Genomic DNA, 15028 nt, shown 5'->3' on the forward strand with positions numbered 1-15028 from the left:
TTCACCCAAACCCATGCCCATTGAGTCAGTGATGCCATCCAACCATCTCATCCTCTGTCGTTCCCTCCTCCTCCTGCCCTCAATGTTTCTTTTAGTCCTCACAACAATCCTATGAGATAGGCACCAAAATTGCTCCTGTTTGTAGATGAGGAAGTGAAGGCACAGACATTGTTAATTTCCCTAGGTCCCACAGTTGCTGAGTCCACATTTGAACCCAGGCAGTCTAGTCTGATGCTGTTAGTCTCTTATATGTACCTTTTCTTAACTTCGCGAGTTCCCTCCATTCCTCTGACTGCAAAGATTAGTTATCCTCCCCCTGGTTCTGCCGTGGCCTATGCATTGTTGTTCAGTGACTAAGTGGTGTTGAGTCTTTGCGACCGCATGGACTGCAGCACAAACAGGCTTTCAGTACTTCACTATCTCCTGGAGTTTGCTCAAACTCATGTCCACCAAGTCGATGATGCTGTGCATAGCCTGATGTTCATCTGCAGTTCATAGGGCAGATTTGGAGCATATTTTTGGAGCATATTTTATTTTAAACAGTCTTGATCAAGAAGCCAGCATGATAGACTGTTTAATTGCCAGCTCCCTCTCACGCCTGTTCTTAAGGTGACTTAATTGGAAGTCATCACTTCTGTTATCTTGATCTTAGTCATTTTTATGAAGCCTATTTCGAGTATCCAGTTTCATTTAGATATCGTTCCTTTGTGTTTCTGTGATACTTTGTTATATAGAATCCTCTAGCATTACTCTCATCCTTTATTGTGACCATTTATTGCTTGACTGTAAGCCTCTTGGGGATAGGGACTTTGTTTTACTACTTTATGCTCCTAATTTCCCAGCATGTAGTAGGTATTCACTCTTGCTGAATTTCTTGAGTGAACAGGTAAATTTGACCCATATATAGATGAGTGAGAGAAGAGGATTAGTAGTGTGATGAAATGGACTTAAACTGGAAATTCAGGGCAGCATACAATAGCTATTCAGAGCAAGGATTGTGAAGCCAGGCGACCTAGGTTTTATCTTGACTCTCCTCTCACTAGTTATGGGACCTTGGGCAAGTCTGTGCCGCAGTTTACTGATGTTTAAAACAAATAGTAATGGAATCCACCTCTAATAGTTTTGTCAGTGATATATGTGCTTGCTAGATAAGCAGCCTTCTAGAGTCCAGAGAATTACTTTACTTAAACTGTATTTTGTGAAACACTCGCACCTTAGCTGTGTAATAGTGAAACCAGGCCTGCCGTTGTCCTCATGCTTGATCCTTCTGAGGAAGGTGGGGGTTTTTTTGTTTTTTTTTTTGAAAGGTAATCTAGAAGGATATAAAAAATACTGGCCAAATTAGTACAGTTTTATTAATAGTAGTAATTGTTGTTGTTCAGTCTCTCAGTTGTGGGTCCGAGTTTTTGTGACCCCATGGATTGCAGCGTATCAGGCCTCCCTGTCCTTCACCAGCTCCCGGAACTTGCCCAAACTCATGTCCATTGAGTTGGTGATGCCATCCAACCATCTCATCCTCTGTCGTTTCCTTCTCCTCCTGCCCTCAGTCTTTCCCAGCGTCAGGGTCTTTTCTAATGAGTCAGCTCTTCACATCAGGTGACCAAACTGTTGGAGCTTCAGCTTCAGCATCAGTCCTTCCAATGAATGTTCAGGGTTTATTTCCTTTAGGATTGACTGGTTTGATCTCCTACCAATGGTAGGAGATAATGGTAAACAGTTACCATTTATTGAAGTTTACCATTCAGATGAAAGTACAAAGCACCCTTCAGAGTCATAGAAAAATAGTCTGGGGATTATCTGTTAGTATATTTTATGCTGTCCTTTGTTTATTAGGAGTTGAGTAAATGAATTTAATAGGTGACAGCTTATTTTCCCTCCAGACAAATGTAGCTGAAACAGGAAAAGTCAATAATTTTGCATTTTGGATTTGAATAGAGTAAGTACTTGTAAGTATCCCTATGAGGTGGATAAATAGAACATAGATTATGGACATTTCACTGGTGAGGGAAGAGAGGCAGAGATGCCTGACTCACTTGAAGTCAATCCATAACTAGTCCTGGGGCAGGCAGTAACCTGGAATTCTAGGTGTGTTTACTAACGTGAACTCTTGTAGTTCTAGGAACCAGTTTCCATACATAGTAACATTTAAAAAAAAGATAGTGCTTACTCAAATTAGTCAGTTTGGTTTACCTTTGAGAGGGTTTGCTGCCAAAACGTTGATGCTATTAAAATATTTATCGAAAAAGGAATTCCTTGTACCTCTATCCTTAGAGTCTGAACCATGGCCCAGCAGTGAGGGAAAACAGCACAAAGCAAAAGCACACGAAGCATTTTCCCTGAACTTGAGGTGAGCTCCCAGGTACACCCTCCTCCTTTGCTTCATTTGTAACTGGAATAGAACTTGAGAGCTGAAAAGGCCGTTTGTACTGTTCAGCCTCCCCACTGAACAGATGCAAAAAACAGACTAATGTGTGAAACTGGCTGAAAGAGTTTTAAAGAAATAACTTGTCCAAGGCCATGTAATTAGGTCCCTGGTAATTAGGGAATTGGAATTCAGGTTTCCTGAGTAATGCTTACAATAAACTATGTTGCTTCCCTCAATTGATGATGTGGTTAACCTGAGAGCCAGGTAAGTGGAAACATAACGATTGGATTCTACTTGGTTAAGCAAACTGCAAATATTGAGGAGACAATAAAAGGAAAATAAATCCTAGACTGTAGCAGGAGGTCTATCTACTGAACCAGCACCATGGATAAGAGGCCTTTTTTTTTTTTTTTTTTTTTTAAATCATGGTGCAACCCTTTGGGAACAAGAAAGATTTGTTTGTTTATTTCACACTGAGTCCTTACTGGGTGCCAGCCACTTTCTACTAGAAACTGGCAGCGCAGTGATGAATAAGACAGTCAGTGTGCCTAAGGAGCTGAGAGTTGAGAAGAGAAAACCAACATGTAGACAGGTTATGATTATTCTTTTCTAATGCATTGGCCGTGGTGGGTCTTCGTTGCTACACTCGGGCCTTCTCTAGTCGTAAGCGGAGGCTGCTCTAGTCGTAAGCAGAGGCTGCTCTGCATTGCAGTGTGCAGGGCTTCTCGCTGTGGGGGCTTTGCATGGCGCAGAGCACAGGCTCTGGGCGTGGGGGCTTCAGTAGCTGCAGCAGTGGCTGCGGCCTGTGGGCTTAGTTGCTCCGTGGCATGTGGGGTCTCCTTGGGCGGGGGAGCGAACCAGTGTCCCTCGCATTGCAAGGTGGATTCTTAACCACTGGGCCACAAGGGAAGCCCCAACAGATGATTATTTTTTTAAGAAATGTGATTGGTTCATTTGTTCATTCGTTCATTCATTATCCCTTAACATAGCAGCCAGAGAGATGTTTTTAGACCGTGAGCTAGATCATATCACTGCTCACAGTCTTCTGGTGATTCTCCATTTTAATTTGATTAAGAACAGAGTTCATAGAATTGCCTGCAAGGCTCTACTTAGTTTGCCCAACTCTTCAGACTTTGTCTTCTCCTACTTGCTTGCTCCCTTGCTGGACTAGTTGATACTTCTTAAACAATGCCAGACACACTCACCCTGCTTGGCAGCACGCTTCCCTCAGAAATCCACATGCCTTGTTCTCTTATCTCCTTCAGGGGTTAACTCAAATGTCACCTTCTCTGTGAAGCCTTCCTTGACTACTTTATTTACGGTTGCAACCGTGGCTCCATCCACCTGGCAGGCCCTGGCTCTCTTCTCTGTGCATCTTTTCTCTGTAGCACATCTCACTTACTGTGTAATTTCTCTATTTTGTTTGTCGCCTTCATTAGAATGTGAACTCCATGAGGGCAGGACTTTGTCTGCTTTGGTTTCTGCTGTACTCTGCATCTAGAACGTGCCTGACACTCAGGAGGCATTCAGTAAATATTTGTTGAATGAATAAATTCAATGAACAGCATCTACAACTAACAGGCAGTGTGCTGGGTTAATTATTTGGTAGAAGCAGTGACGAAGTGTAGTGCAGTGGGACCATGTGGGAGGAGCTAACCTGGTCTGTGGGATTCATTAGGGAGGTTTCCTTGGAGAACTGACCATTGAACTGGATTTAAAAGAATGAGTAGGAGGAGGGCAGGTGAAGAAGTATAGGCGGTCTTCAGATCAAGTTATAAGTTTGGAGGAATGCAATTTATCTTTCTTGGAGTAATTCGAGCTTTGGTCCTCCTTGGGGTAGGATAAAATTTCAGAAACCAGAAACTAGGAGCTGTACTTCGTTCTGTACCTTTAAAGGTTTGAGCATAGATTTTAGTAGCAAAATATGTATACATATTAATCTTGGTATTACTGAAACCATTCTGAGGGGGTTAGGGATTACTACAGATTTAGTGGCTTCAAACAACATGTCACTGTAAACCTTTTCAACCTCAGCATTATGAATGTTGACATTTGGGGAGCTATAAACTTTGTTGAGGGTACTGTCCTGGGCATTGTGTGATGTTTAGCAGCATACTTGGCATCTACCTACCAGATGCTAATAGCACTCATCCCCAGTGTGACAACCAGAAACGTCCCTAGATGTTTGCTCTGAGGAGCAAAATTGCCTTCCAGTTGAGAACCACCATGTTAGAACCACTGCAGTACAGTTGGTGAGAGTCCAGGGATTTCTATCTTCAGTAACTACAAGTGATTGAGGGAGAGAGATTTATACCTTAATAGAGTAACCACATTTCTGAATCTAGAATTGAATCAGAGACTTCCTTAAACATGATATTCACATAACTAACTGTATTGAAGGTAGAAATAAAGTGTTTTCGAAACAGTTTGGACCCTGGAGATTGGAGAAGGGTTCACACAAGATGAAATATTTGAGTTGGACTTAGAAGAAAGTTTGTATTGGAAGATAAGGGCACATCTCACACAAAGGAAGTATCATTACCGAAGGCAGGACTGTGTTCAGAATAGTCCTGGGAGTTGCATGCTAGGAAGAAAGGGCAGATGAATGAAACTGGGTTGTAAAGAGCCTTAAATGTTGTATGTGAAGGTAAAGGGGTTTAGGATGTTTTCCTGCTCTCTATATTAATATTTTCATTTCTATTGTTGCATAACAAATTAACCACAAACTTAGGAGCTTAAAACAACTCAAATTTATTGTCTCTCAGTGTGTCAGGAGTCAAGGCTTCAGCTGGGTTTCCTCATTTTTCCTTTTCCTTTTTCTCTTTTTTTTCTTGGCCATACCAGGCAGATTTCAGTTCCCTGATGAGGGATTGAACCTGGGTCCCCAGCAGTAGAATCATGGAGTCCTAACCTGTGGACCACCAGGGAGTTCCCTCATCTGGGGTTTCTGCTGAGGATCTCAAAGGGATGAAATTAACTTGTCAGTGAATTCCAGCATAAGGTCCCCATTTCCTTATTATCCTTGGCTGGGACCACTCTCAGCTCCTAGAGGTTGCTCTCAGATTCTTGCCTTGCCTATTTCCATAATGTGGCTGTTTGCTTTTTCAATGCTGGCAGGGAAATCTCCAAATTCAAATCTCTGTCTTCAGTTGCTTAGTGTGAAGTCTTAGTTAACAGAAAGTAGTCAAGGGAATGACGCTTCCATCACCTGTGTGGTACTTTGTTGGCTGGAAGCAAGTCAGGTTCCACCCAGACTCAAGGGGAGGGAATAACACAAAGGCCTGGATATCAAGAGAAGAATTTCTGGAGCCACCTTATAATTTTGACTGCCAGATGCAGTTTCAGCTCCATGAAAGCAGTGGTCAAGTCTTCAAATTTTTTTGCTCAGCGTTGTATTTCTGATGCCTGGCATATAGTAAGTGCTTAATAAACATTTGTTGAATGAATGACATCAATGAATGAATATTTGGTAGTGGTTGAATGTTACTTATGGTTTCAGCTTTTATATTGGTAATTTCATATTGAGAAGCAGTCTAGTTTCTTTGGCATTATTCATTTCTTTTGGTAAAATTGTAAATAATTTTTACCTGGAATCTTTTTTTTTTCTTAAATCTGGAATCTTAAAACCTAAAATTGTTTATTATCACAAGTGTCAATCTAATCTCTTATCTCAGAGAGACAACACTCATTGGAAAAATAATTTAGGGCTGCTGCTGCTGCTGCTAAGTCGCTTCAGTCATGTCCGACTCTGTGTGACTCCATAGATGGCAGCTCACCAGGCTCCCTCGTCCCTGGGATTCTGCAGGGAAGAACACTGGAGTGGGTTGCTATTTCCTTCTCCAATGCATGAAAGTGAAAAGTGAAAGTGAAATCGCTCAGTCATGTCCAACTTTTCATGACCCCATGGACTGCAGCCTACCAGGCTCCTCCATCCATGGGATTCTCCAGGCAAGAGTACTGGAGTGGGGTGCCATCGCCTTCTCCTATCTACAAATTCTCTTCCTGTTCTGCAAGTTCAAATCTATAGTTAAGTCTCTCTGATACATTTTAATTATTTTACTGTTCAATTCCATAATTTCTTTCAATTATTTTTTTATAATTTCTACCTTTTTACTGATATTCTACATTGCACCAAACTAGCAGATTTCTTGTAACAGCCGGAAACGTTGGCAGCTTTGGAGTTTTGGAGGTGGTGGGTGGGTACGTTGTCTGAAGTTTCACAGCTATTGCTAATAATAATTTCAAATAATTAATAAACAGATTTCAAAAACACTTTAAAAATACTGATTGTTTTATAATAGCTTTATTATAATAGAAATTTTTGTCTAATTTGTGCTTAGAACGTCATGTATAGATTAGTGTTATTATTAATTACAGCTGTTCTTCATACTTGTCATAGGAAACATTTTGAGCAAAATTTAGATCTTGAATTACCCGTTGATAAAGGACCATTTTATCTTCAGACAATCAGATATTTCTGACACCAGAGTCTGTGTTCAAAATAAGGTGTTGAGAATCTCAATATGTGCCAGTTGGTCCTAGAAGCTATAAAGTAAGCATGGTACGTCTTCCAGGACTACCTGTTTTAGTGATTACATTCAAAGGTAAAATATTTTTTTCTCTGAAGACATACAGGTGCAGTATATTATAGGCTAGAATGCAAAATATGAATGAACTCTAAAAATAAATTTCTTACAGCATGTTGCTTTAGGTGGCTCCCTCTAGGTTCTCTCTTATGTTGATTTATGGTTACTCTCCTCTGCCCTTCAGGTGTATCCGTGGACAAGTTTGAGAGGCACGGTACTGTACCAGGCTCCTTTTACCTGGATCTTGGCAGATGGTAAGGTTCAGAGACATTTCAGGTGGATGTTAGTGGTACAAGGAAAGAAAAATCCAGGGTCAGGGTCCCTTCGTCCACAGGAGATACTTGATAGGAGAGGAGATCTGGTGTCCTGGTAGGTTGGTGAGGGTCTCACTGTTCCCAAATGACCTCAGGCACTCACGGTGGGGGTGGTATCAGAGTAGCTGGGATGACTGACAGCTGAGCCTCTCTGCATTTGGTCTTTTATCCTGAACCTCTTGTGATTCACATGGTCCAAAGAGGGCTGCAGCAGAAACTGCAGAGTCTCCTAAGACCGAGATTCAGAAATCCCACGTTACTTTGACTACATTCTGTTCGTCAAAGCAAATGACAAGTGAACTTATTGACAGAAGAAGCTTAAAATACTCAAAAATCTACCATGTGACCTTGGGCAAGTTGCTTAATGCCTTTAAGCCTTAATTTTTTTTTTTTAATAATCTATGAAATGAGGATAATATTAATACTTACCTCCTGGGGTGGTAGTAAGGATGAACTATGTGATTACATGAAAAGTACAAGTGAGAGTAAGAAGCTCAGTAATTGTCACCTGTTACTGTTCTCCTTATGTTTTTTGCCTAATAAAAGCCTTAAATCCCACCTTCGTCCTTCCTGAAGCCTTCTGTAACTTTCTTGTCTCTTGGAAAACATACTGTCTTGATGTCTCATTTGCTGATTAGCATATTGCCTTATGTTACTGTTACGTGTGTGCACAGCATGGCTCAGCTGCTGAAGTTTGTAAGCCTCTGGAGGGTGCAGGTCAGTGTTCATATCATTTTTTATATGAGTCCCAGTGCCTACTTCCCAGTGATGTTTAGTGAATGAATACCATATTATTCAGAAGAAGATACAAGCATTTCTTTTCTGTTGTTGTAATTTAGTAAGTACTTTTAGTCAGAGTGTAGATATAAAAATGTGAAGGGAAAAATTAAACTCTCCAGTTGTCAGGTCTCACTATTTACTGTTTAATTAGGCATATTCACATGGGGGAAGATTTTTAATCTCCTGAGGGGGGAAAAGGGTCAATTTTGTTCTTTAAAAAACGTAAGTGAAGATTTAATTTAGATTTAAATTGGAGAGAGTTGGAAAAAGATTTAAAATCAATAAAGTGCATTTGTTTTAATGGTCATTTCGCTTATTTTCGAATTTCAAGACTTATGAATTCTGAACTTTAACGAGATTAAAGAATTTTGAAATCTTAGTAAAAAATAGGGTCTGTCAGGTTTTATAAATGGAAAACTTTGTGCCTAATAAAAAGCCTTTGTTTTTCTAACTTGTGATCATTTCTGGTTGTGGAAAGTATATGTGAGTGCCTGTAGACCGTTTCTAAGGAATCTTGTGTAGGAATTAGGTTCAGCTTGCCTAATGCTAATAGCATGAAGTCGGGGTACAGTGTGGAAAGGTAAAAAAAAAATCTCGCATCTGCTGTTACATGTTGTTAACTCCCTCAGCAGACGTTAAATCATTTCAAGTACAATAATAGTGTGGGAGGTAAATTAACTAACCATTAACAATCTTATAAATACACAATTAACATGCCAACATTTATATGACACATTGATGGGGCAGCAGTAATTTTTGATTGGGAGTTTGCAGACCTTCAAGAAGCCTCAGGCTGTTGCTCATTCAGACAAGTTTTCACAGATTGCAGGTGAGGGGGTTGTGAAGTCTGTCTGGCAGAGAGAAGTGAATGTGTGGTGTTTTGAAAGTTCAGGAACAGGAATTTCCCTTCAACCATTGGCTGGATGTGAGCATTTTAAGTCACATTGCTATTTCAGGTCCTTAGTCAGTGAAGAAGTATAAGGGGGACTCATTTGCTTTTGGTGGGGTTATTTAAAGAGACAGAGAATATTTTATGTGTGGATTTTGTAGCTGAAGTTGCTTGAATTTCTGGGGATTTTCTAAAAGATAGTAACACCTAACTGGGGATTTAAAGTAGAACCCTTCTCTGTGTTTTCAGGTCAACAAGTAGATGATCTCTGGAGTTCATTTCATGTGTAAAATATTAGGATTTTTAGTTTTGAACGGTCATTACGTGTGCTCTGTACAAATCATGGTGGCATTACTGGAGGGAAGGCTAAGGGTCCAGTCTACTGCCTAACACATTCACTGTCTTACATCTGTCACGAGGACCCATGAGAGAAACTTCTCTCAGGCCCTGAACTCAACAACAGGACTTTTAAAAGTCACGTTTATTGTAGCTGTTGTAGTTTTTGTTCTGCTGTTTTGAGAGGCCACAGGGTGGTTTAAATCCCAAGCTCTTGGATTTGATTCTTGGTTCTTTGGTGATTAGGTTATTTCATGTAGCATAACGTCCTCAGAATTCCCCTGTGTTTTAACGTGTCTTAGAGTATTTAAGGCTGAGTGCCTGTCCATTGTATGTGTGTACCACCTTTTGTCCATCCATTCTCTACCGTGTGTTTTAAATTACTGTGTAGTCTTCTGTTGTAGGGATGTGTCATGGCATATACACTGTTAAAGGATGTTTAGGTTACTTTCAGATTTTCAGTATTACAGTCTTGAGATAAGTATTTTTGCAGTTGCTTCCTTAGAGCAAATCCTAGAAGCAGTGTTGTCCAAAGGGTACTCCTGTTTTACACTTTGATAGATACTACTGACCTACCCCTTAAAAAGCCTCAGTTTTCATTCCTTTTGATAGTACATGCAAGTGCCCATTTCTCTGAACTCCTGCCAGCGTTTGTTTTTTTAATTAATTTAGTTTTTATTTGTGGCTGTGCTGGATCTTCGTTGCTTTTCTCTAGTTGCAGCGAATCCAGGGGCTACTCTTCACTGCAGTGCATGAGCTTCTTGTTGCAGTGCCTTCTCCGGTTGCGGAGCATGGGCTCTGGGCGCATGGGCTTCAGTAGCAGTTGTTGCAGCTCATGGGTTTAGCAGTTGCCCCAGAGGGGTTCTAGGGTGCATGGGCTTTAGTAATTGTGCTCATGGGCCCTAAAGCTTCAGTAGTCATCACTTGTGGGCTCTAGTACACAGGCTTAGTTGTCCCACAGTGTGTGACATCTTCCCAGACCAGGGATTGAACCTGTGTCCCTTGTGTTGGCAGGCGATTCCTGTCCATTATACCACCAGGAAGTCCCAACTTTTGGTTTTAAAGGTCTTTAATCTCTGCACAACTGATCCAAGAAAAAAACTTGCTTTTCTGGAATACCTTTGTCTTACAATTCAAATCGACCTTCAAATGATAATTTGCCACTCTTCAGATGATTTAAAACATATTCTTTTGGTTCTGGAAAGTATTTTTGTAATAATTTGATAGTGTCCCAAGGTGACACTTTTGAAGGTACATTGTAGAGACCTTCTCATGCCTGTATTAATTTTTTTAAAGCAGTTCTTTCTTTATAATCATACACATGACATGCTCATATATAATTTATCTCTGAAACAAAATTACGTAGTCCTTGAAAGTCAGACAGCAACATTTATTGAATTCCTGTTGTGTGTAAACTGCTTTGTTGCCAGAAAGGATATGGTATCATGGCCCCTGACCTTATAGAACTTTCAGTCTAAATCCTCAAGTACATGTCAAAGGTGGTAGAAAGCATGCTTTTCGGGATAGTTCAGAGTTCCCTGTCAGAACTGGCACTGAATAAATATTTGTTGAATGATACATATAGATTCCTCATTGTAGGAAGCCATAGTGTATACTAGTAGAGAAGATATCTGCTCATAATAGGGTGTTTTGGGGGCCTCTGTTCTGTTAGGACAGTTAGGGAGTTGATATGTGCCTTCAGAAGTGTTTGCCCATAACTTCTCCAGAAGAGGTGATGGAACAGATTCATCTTCCTGAGAACGGTCCTGTTGAAGATACGCCAGTGTACTTTTGCTGCTTTGTGCTTGGGCTTTTTGGTGCCAGTACACGCGCATGCTCAGTTGTGTCTGACTCTTTGCAACACCATGGACTGTGGGCCTCCAGGCTCTAGGCAAGAATACTAGAATAGGTTGCCATTTCCTACTCTGGGGGATCTTCTCAACCCAGGGGTTGAACCTACATCTCCTGCGACTTGTGCATCGGCAGGAGGATTCTTTACCACTGGGCCACCTGGGAAGCCCTTTTGGTGTCAGAATACCCATTAAAAGTGTGGCTTCTCACTGAAGCCCTTTGTTTTTACAGGGGCGAACTAGTCAATATGAAGTTAAAAACACCTGCCCCTGTGCTGGTGCCTTGTTGCCTTACTTTCATGGGGAAGATGCTTATCGTGATTGCTACAAAGATGAAGTGTTCTTGATCTGTGATTCTGTGGTTCTGTTACAAAACAAATACTGTCATACCTGATTCTATGGTTATATACATCTCTTTGTTGTTGTATAAGAAGTTCTTATTTTTACAAGTGAAACTTAAATGCTCCCCTTTATTTCTGTAATTTTTTCTGATTATTACACTTAAAGTCGTGGGCTGACATTAATGTTTCTGAGACTAAGTGTCTCAGAAATTTGACACTTAGAAGAATCCCATGATATTAGGAGATATACTAGGTCTATATTAGGGTATAAACTTTTTGACTCAGCCTTACCTTATCTTTGCATTTCCCATTAGCTTCTGTGTAAAATAAGTACTTAGTGCATATTTAAGGGAAAAAATGAAGATGAATATAATTCACTTGATTAGAGATGCTCCTTAGTTAAACTTCCTCTCAGTGTCTTTAAGATCCACCAAGTGATGTTAATAGAATGATATGTTGCCAGATAGAAAATGTTAAAATTTCAGTTAGCTGAAGTAATTTGTTAACTAGATTTCCCATGTTCCATTTCCAGAAGAAACAAATGACAAAACCATGGTGTTCTAGGTCCTTCTAAGAATATATATCTATCAGGACTGTTCCTGAGAATGTATTCAGTCTGGCTTTCACATTCCTTGCACTTCCTAACTGGTTAGAGGAGCAGAAAGGTGACTCAAATGACCTGCAGAGTCCTGTTACAAAGGAAACACACTTATTTTTACCTGCTATGTACTTATGAGAAAAGGATAAATTGTTGACATATTTTAGTTCATGTTCAAGAAGAATTGAACATTGAAATTGGTAATGATAGTTTTACCATCATCATTATTAAGAGCAGCTAATTTTTAATTATGTACCAGTTATTCTTTTAAGCATTTTACCCACATAATCTTCTGTATATCCTTTCATCCCCACATCATCTCCATTTTATAAATGAAAGAAAACAGGCTCAGTGAGGTTAAAGCTACTTTGACCAAGTTCACGTGGCTAACAAGTGATAGGGCCAGGATCTGAACCCAGTTCTACCTCTAAGCCCTTAGGTTCCTAACTACTGTCCTGTAATATCTTCCTTGTTGAGTATTCCCATTTAACTGAGGAGGTACCGTTTTGTTCCCAGAATAAACATCATTACAGTTTTAACAGGATTCAGGAAGCAGTTCTTATAATTAGGTTTCTAAAATAAGAAATTAATCTGGTAGCAGACAAGTTTGATTAATAAGTTTTATTTTAAAAGCACAATACTATCTTGAATCAGAAGGAAGGAAAATGTATGTATTGAACAAAATAAGTTTGATGGTACATTTTTGTAAAATTCCTGGTAACTCAGAAAGCATGTCTGTGCCCTTTTAGACATTTCACAACTATGACAGGAGAGGGGAATATAAACTGAAGAAATACAGTTTCATACTTTAGCACGTCATTTGAGGAAAATACAGCTTGTTCCCCCATGACCTTATAAAGTAATGAGAAGACTACATGGGAATGAAGGGAGAAAGAAAGGGAAATTTATTGTTTTAACAGTAGTTATGTGCTTTGAGTGGGCTGACTAAGGAGTTACTGTTATTTGTTTTGTAAAAGAGCAAGCCATCTTCTCTGATACCATGGAGAGCTCATTGACTAGAGCAGTAGCCCCTAGTGCTTATAAGGATTTCCTTTCAGCTTAGACTTAATCCTTTTAAGCTCCTAGCTACAGGGATAAATGTTGATTTTCAAGGTAGCATTTTTACCACATTGAATTTGTTTGAAAAATGATTCAGTCATTCTCTGCCTTATTCTTAAATGTTGCTGTGTGCATCATGTTTCTAGGTAGTTGAGCCCGTGAAACAATATGAAGAGGAGAAAATAGCCTTTTAAGGAAATTGGCCCACAGAAAGGATGGCCTTCTTGGACAATCCAACTATCATTCTAGCTCATATTCGACAGTCACATGTGACCAGTGATGACACAGGAATGTGTGAGATGGTTCTCATTGATCATGATGTTGACCTAGAGAAGATTCATCCTCCTTCAATGCCTGGAGACAGTGGGTCAGAAATTCAGGGAAGCAATGGTGAGACTCAGGGCTATGTGTACGCCCAGTCGGTCGATATTACCTCAAGTTGGGACTTTGGTATTAGAAGACGCTCAAATACAGGTAAACATTGCCTTTTAGTCCTGTCTTCTGAGCTTTAAATCAGTAAACAGTCTTATAGAATAATGCGTAATGTTGGAATAAGTTTAATGGGAAAAGTTACTCTGTATTGATAGGAACATGAGTGTATTACACTAACAGTCTAAGGCATCTCTCCATCTCTTCGACTGAGTGCTGAGAGTCTCTGGAATGACGCTGTTAGAGGAAGCAGACAGAGGAGGAGTAGGTGAAAAAGTTGACTATGAGAGAAATGTTCGAGATTCTGTTCTAAAAAGTCACCATGTAGACAGGGAAGTGGACTGTCTTGAGGATCTTTACCAGAGCTACACTATTACCAGTAGGCAGGGTTCAGGTTACGTGATAAAGAGAGCTGGCCAGACAAGGATTGCGCTGTCTGAGACAGTTCTCGCCCTTGGAGGAATCGTACTGGGTGGCGGATTGGAGGGAGACAGCCGGCTGTTAAGGCCGCATTTAGTTGGAAGTCCTACTTGGGAGTTGAGATGAGAAAAGGTGCCCCCGTTTTTGATACATTATTTAGTTGATCTCTCTACCCTTTGGTATTCGTGGCCTGAAAATGCTCAGTTTTAGCATAGGTATATTTAGTCATTAGCTTTTAAAAATTCATTCCCCTTTTCCAGCTTATGGTTTTGGGGAGCATTTCAAGGGGTATGTGATGAAGTCCTTTACGTAGATCAACTATTTAGACTATACAGTGTAGTTGTTTTAATATGATGGTATTCTATGAGATAATTTTTTTATTTAGATAATCAGAAAATATAATCTCCTAATAAGTGGCAGTAACCTGCTAACTCCCAGGGAAAGTAATGTGGGATATATAGTAGAACCCTGAAAATATTTGCATGTTAATTTTCATAGTCCATATCTAAAATGGATGGAAAGGAGTACTGCTGGTAGAACAGGATACAGTTTACACTAAAAAGCATGTTAAGGTTTTGGTTCAGAATTCAGCGTTCTGCGACATCTGTCAATACAAAGAATAATTTGCTCTTGTGATGAAAATAATTAATAGCATTTCCCAGTATCCAAAGGAACTTTAAGCAAAATAGGATTCGAGTGAAGGTTTGAATATAATTTCGAACCATTGGTTCGCAGTTCTCTAGTTGAAACTGACTTCCTTGCAAGTTATTGAGATATCTTTTATGACAGGCTGAATGGATTTAGTAGGAGCATGCTGCTAAATTGAGAGCTTTATGATTATAATACTTTGGCTGTACCCTTCAAATTTATTAATTGCAGTCGAATGTATTTTGCTGCTGTGGAGTTGGGTTCGATCGAGTGACACTGTCAGAATGTTTTTGCCAGCATAGTTTAATTTTTGCAAGATCTGTTTCAGTGTTTCACTGCCACAATGCTAAGGCAGGAATGTAAGATTTCCTACCTTGAAAGTGGTTGAAAGAAAACTTTATTTTATTTATTTA

General features: G+C 39.8%; 1 protein-coding gene across 19 annotated transcripts in view; it reads left to right on the plus strand.

The window, feature by feature from the left end:
• MAPKAP1 (MAPK associated protein 1) overlaps window positions 1–15028 on the plus strand; it is a 240055-nt gene that overhangs the window by 15122 nt on the left and 209905 nt on the right. For 8 of the 19 annotated variants that reach the window (XM_027965752.2, XM_027965751.2, XM_027965754.2 and 5 more), the window contains 2 exons: window positions 7136–7205; window positions 13265–13592. The exons of 1 other annotated variant lie outside the window; for it this stretch is intronic. In XM_027965752.2, coding sequence (XP_027821553.1) covers window positions 13334–13592 — 259 coding nt within the window. In that variant the 5' untranslated portion in view covers window positions 7136–7205; window positions 13265–13333. 19 annotated transcript variants of the gene reach the window in all.

The sequence above is a fragment of the Ovis aries genome, chromosome 3, assembly GCF_016772045.2.
Source record: "Ovis aries strain OAR_USU_Benz2616 breed Rambouillet chromosome 3, ARS-UI_Ramb_v3.0, whole genome shotgun sequence".
NCBI lineage: Eukaryota > Metazoa > Chordata > Mammalia > Artiodactyla > Bovidae > Ovis > Ovis aries.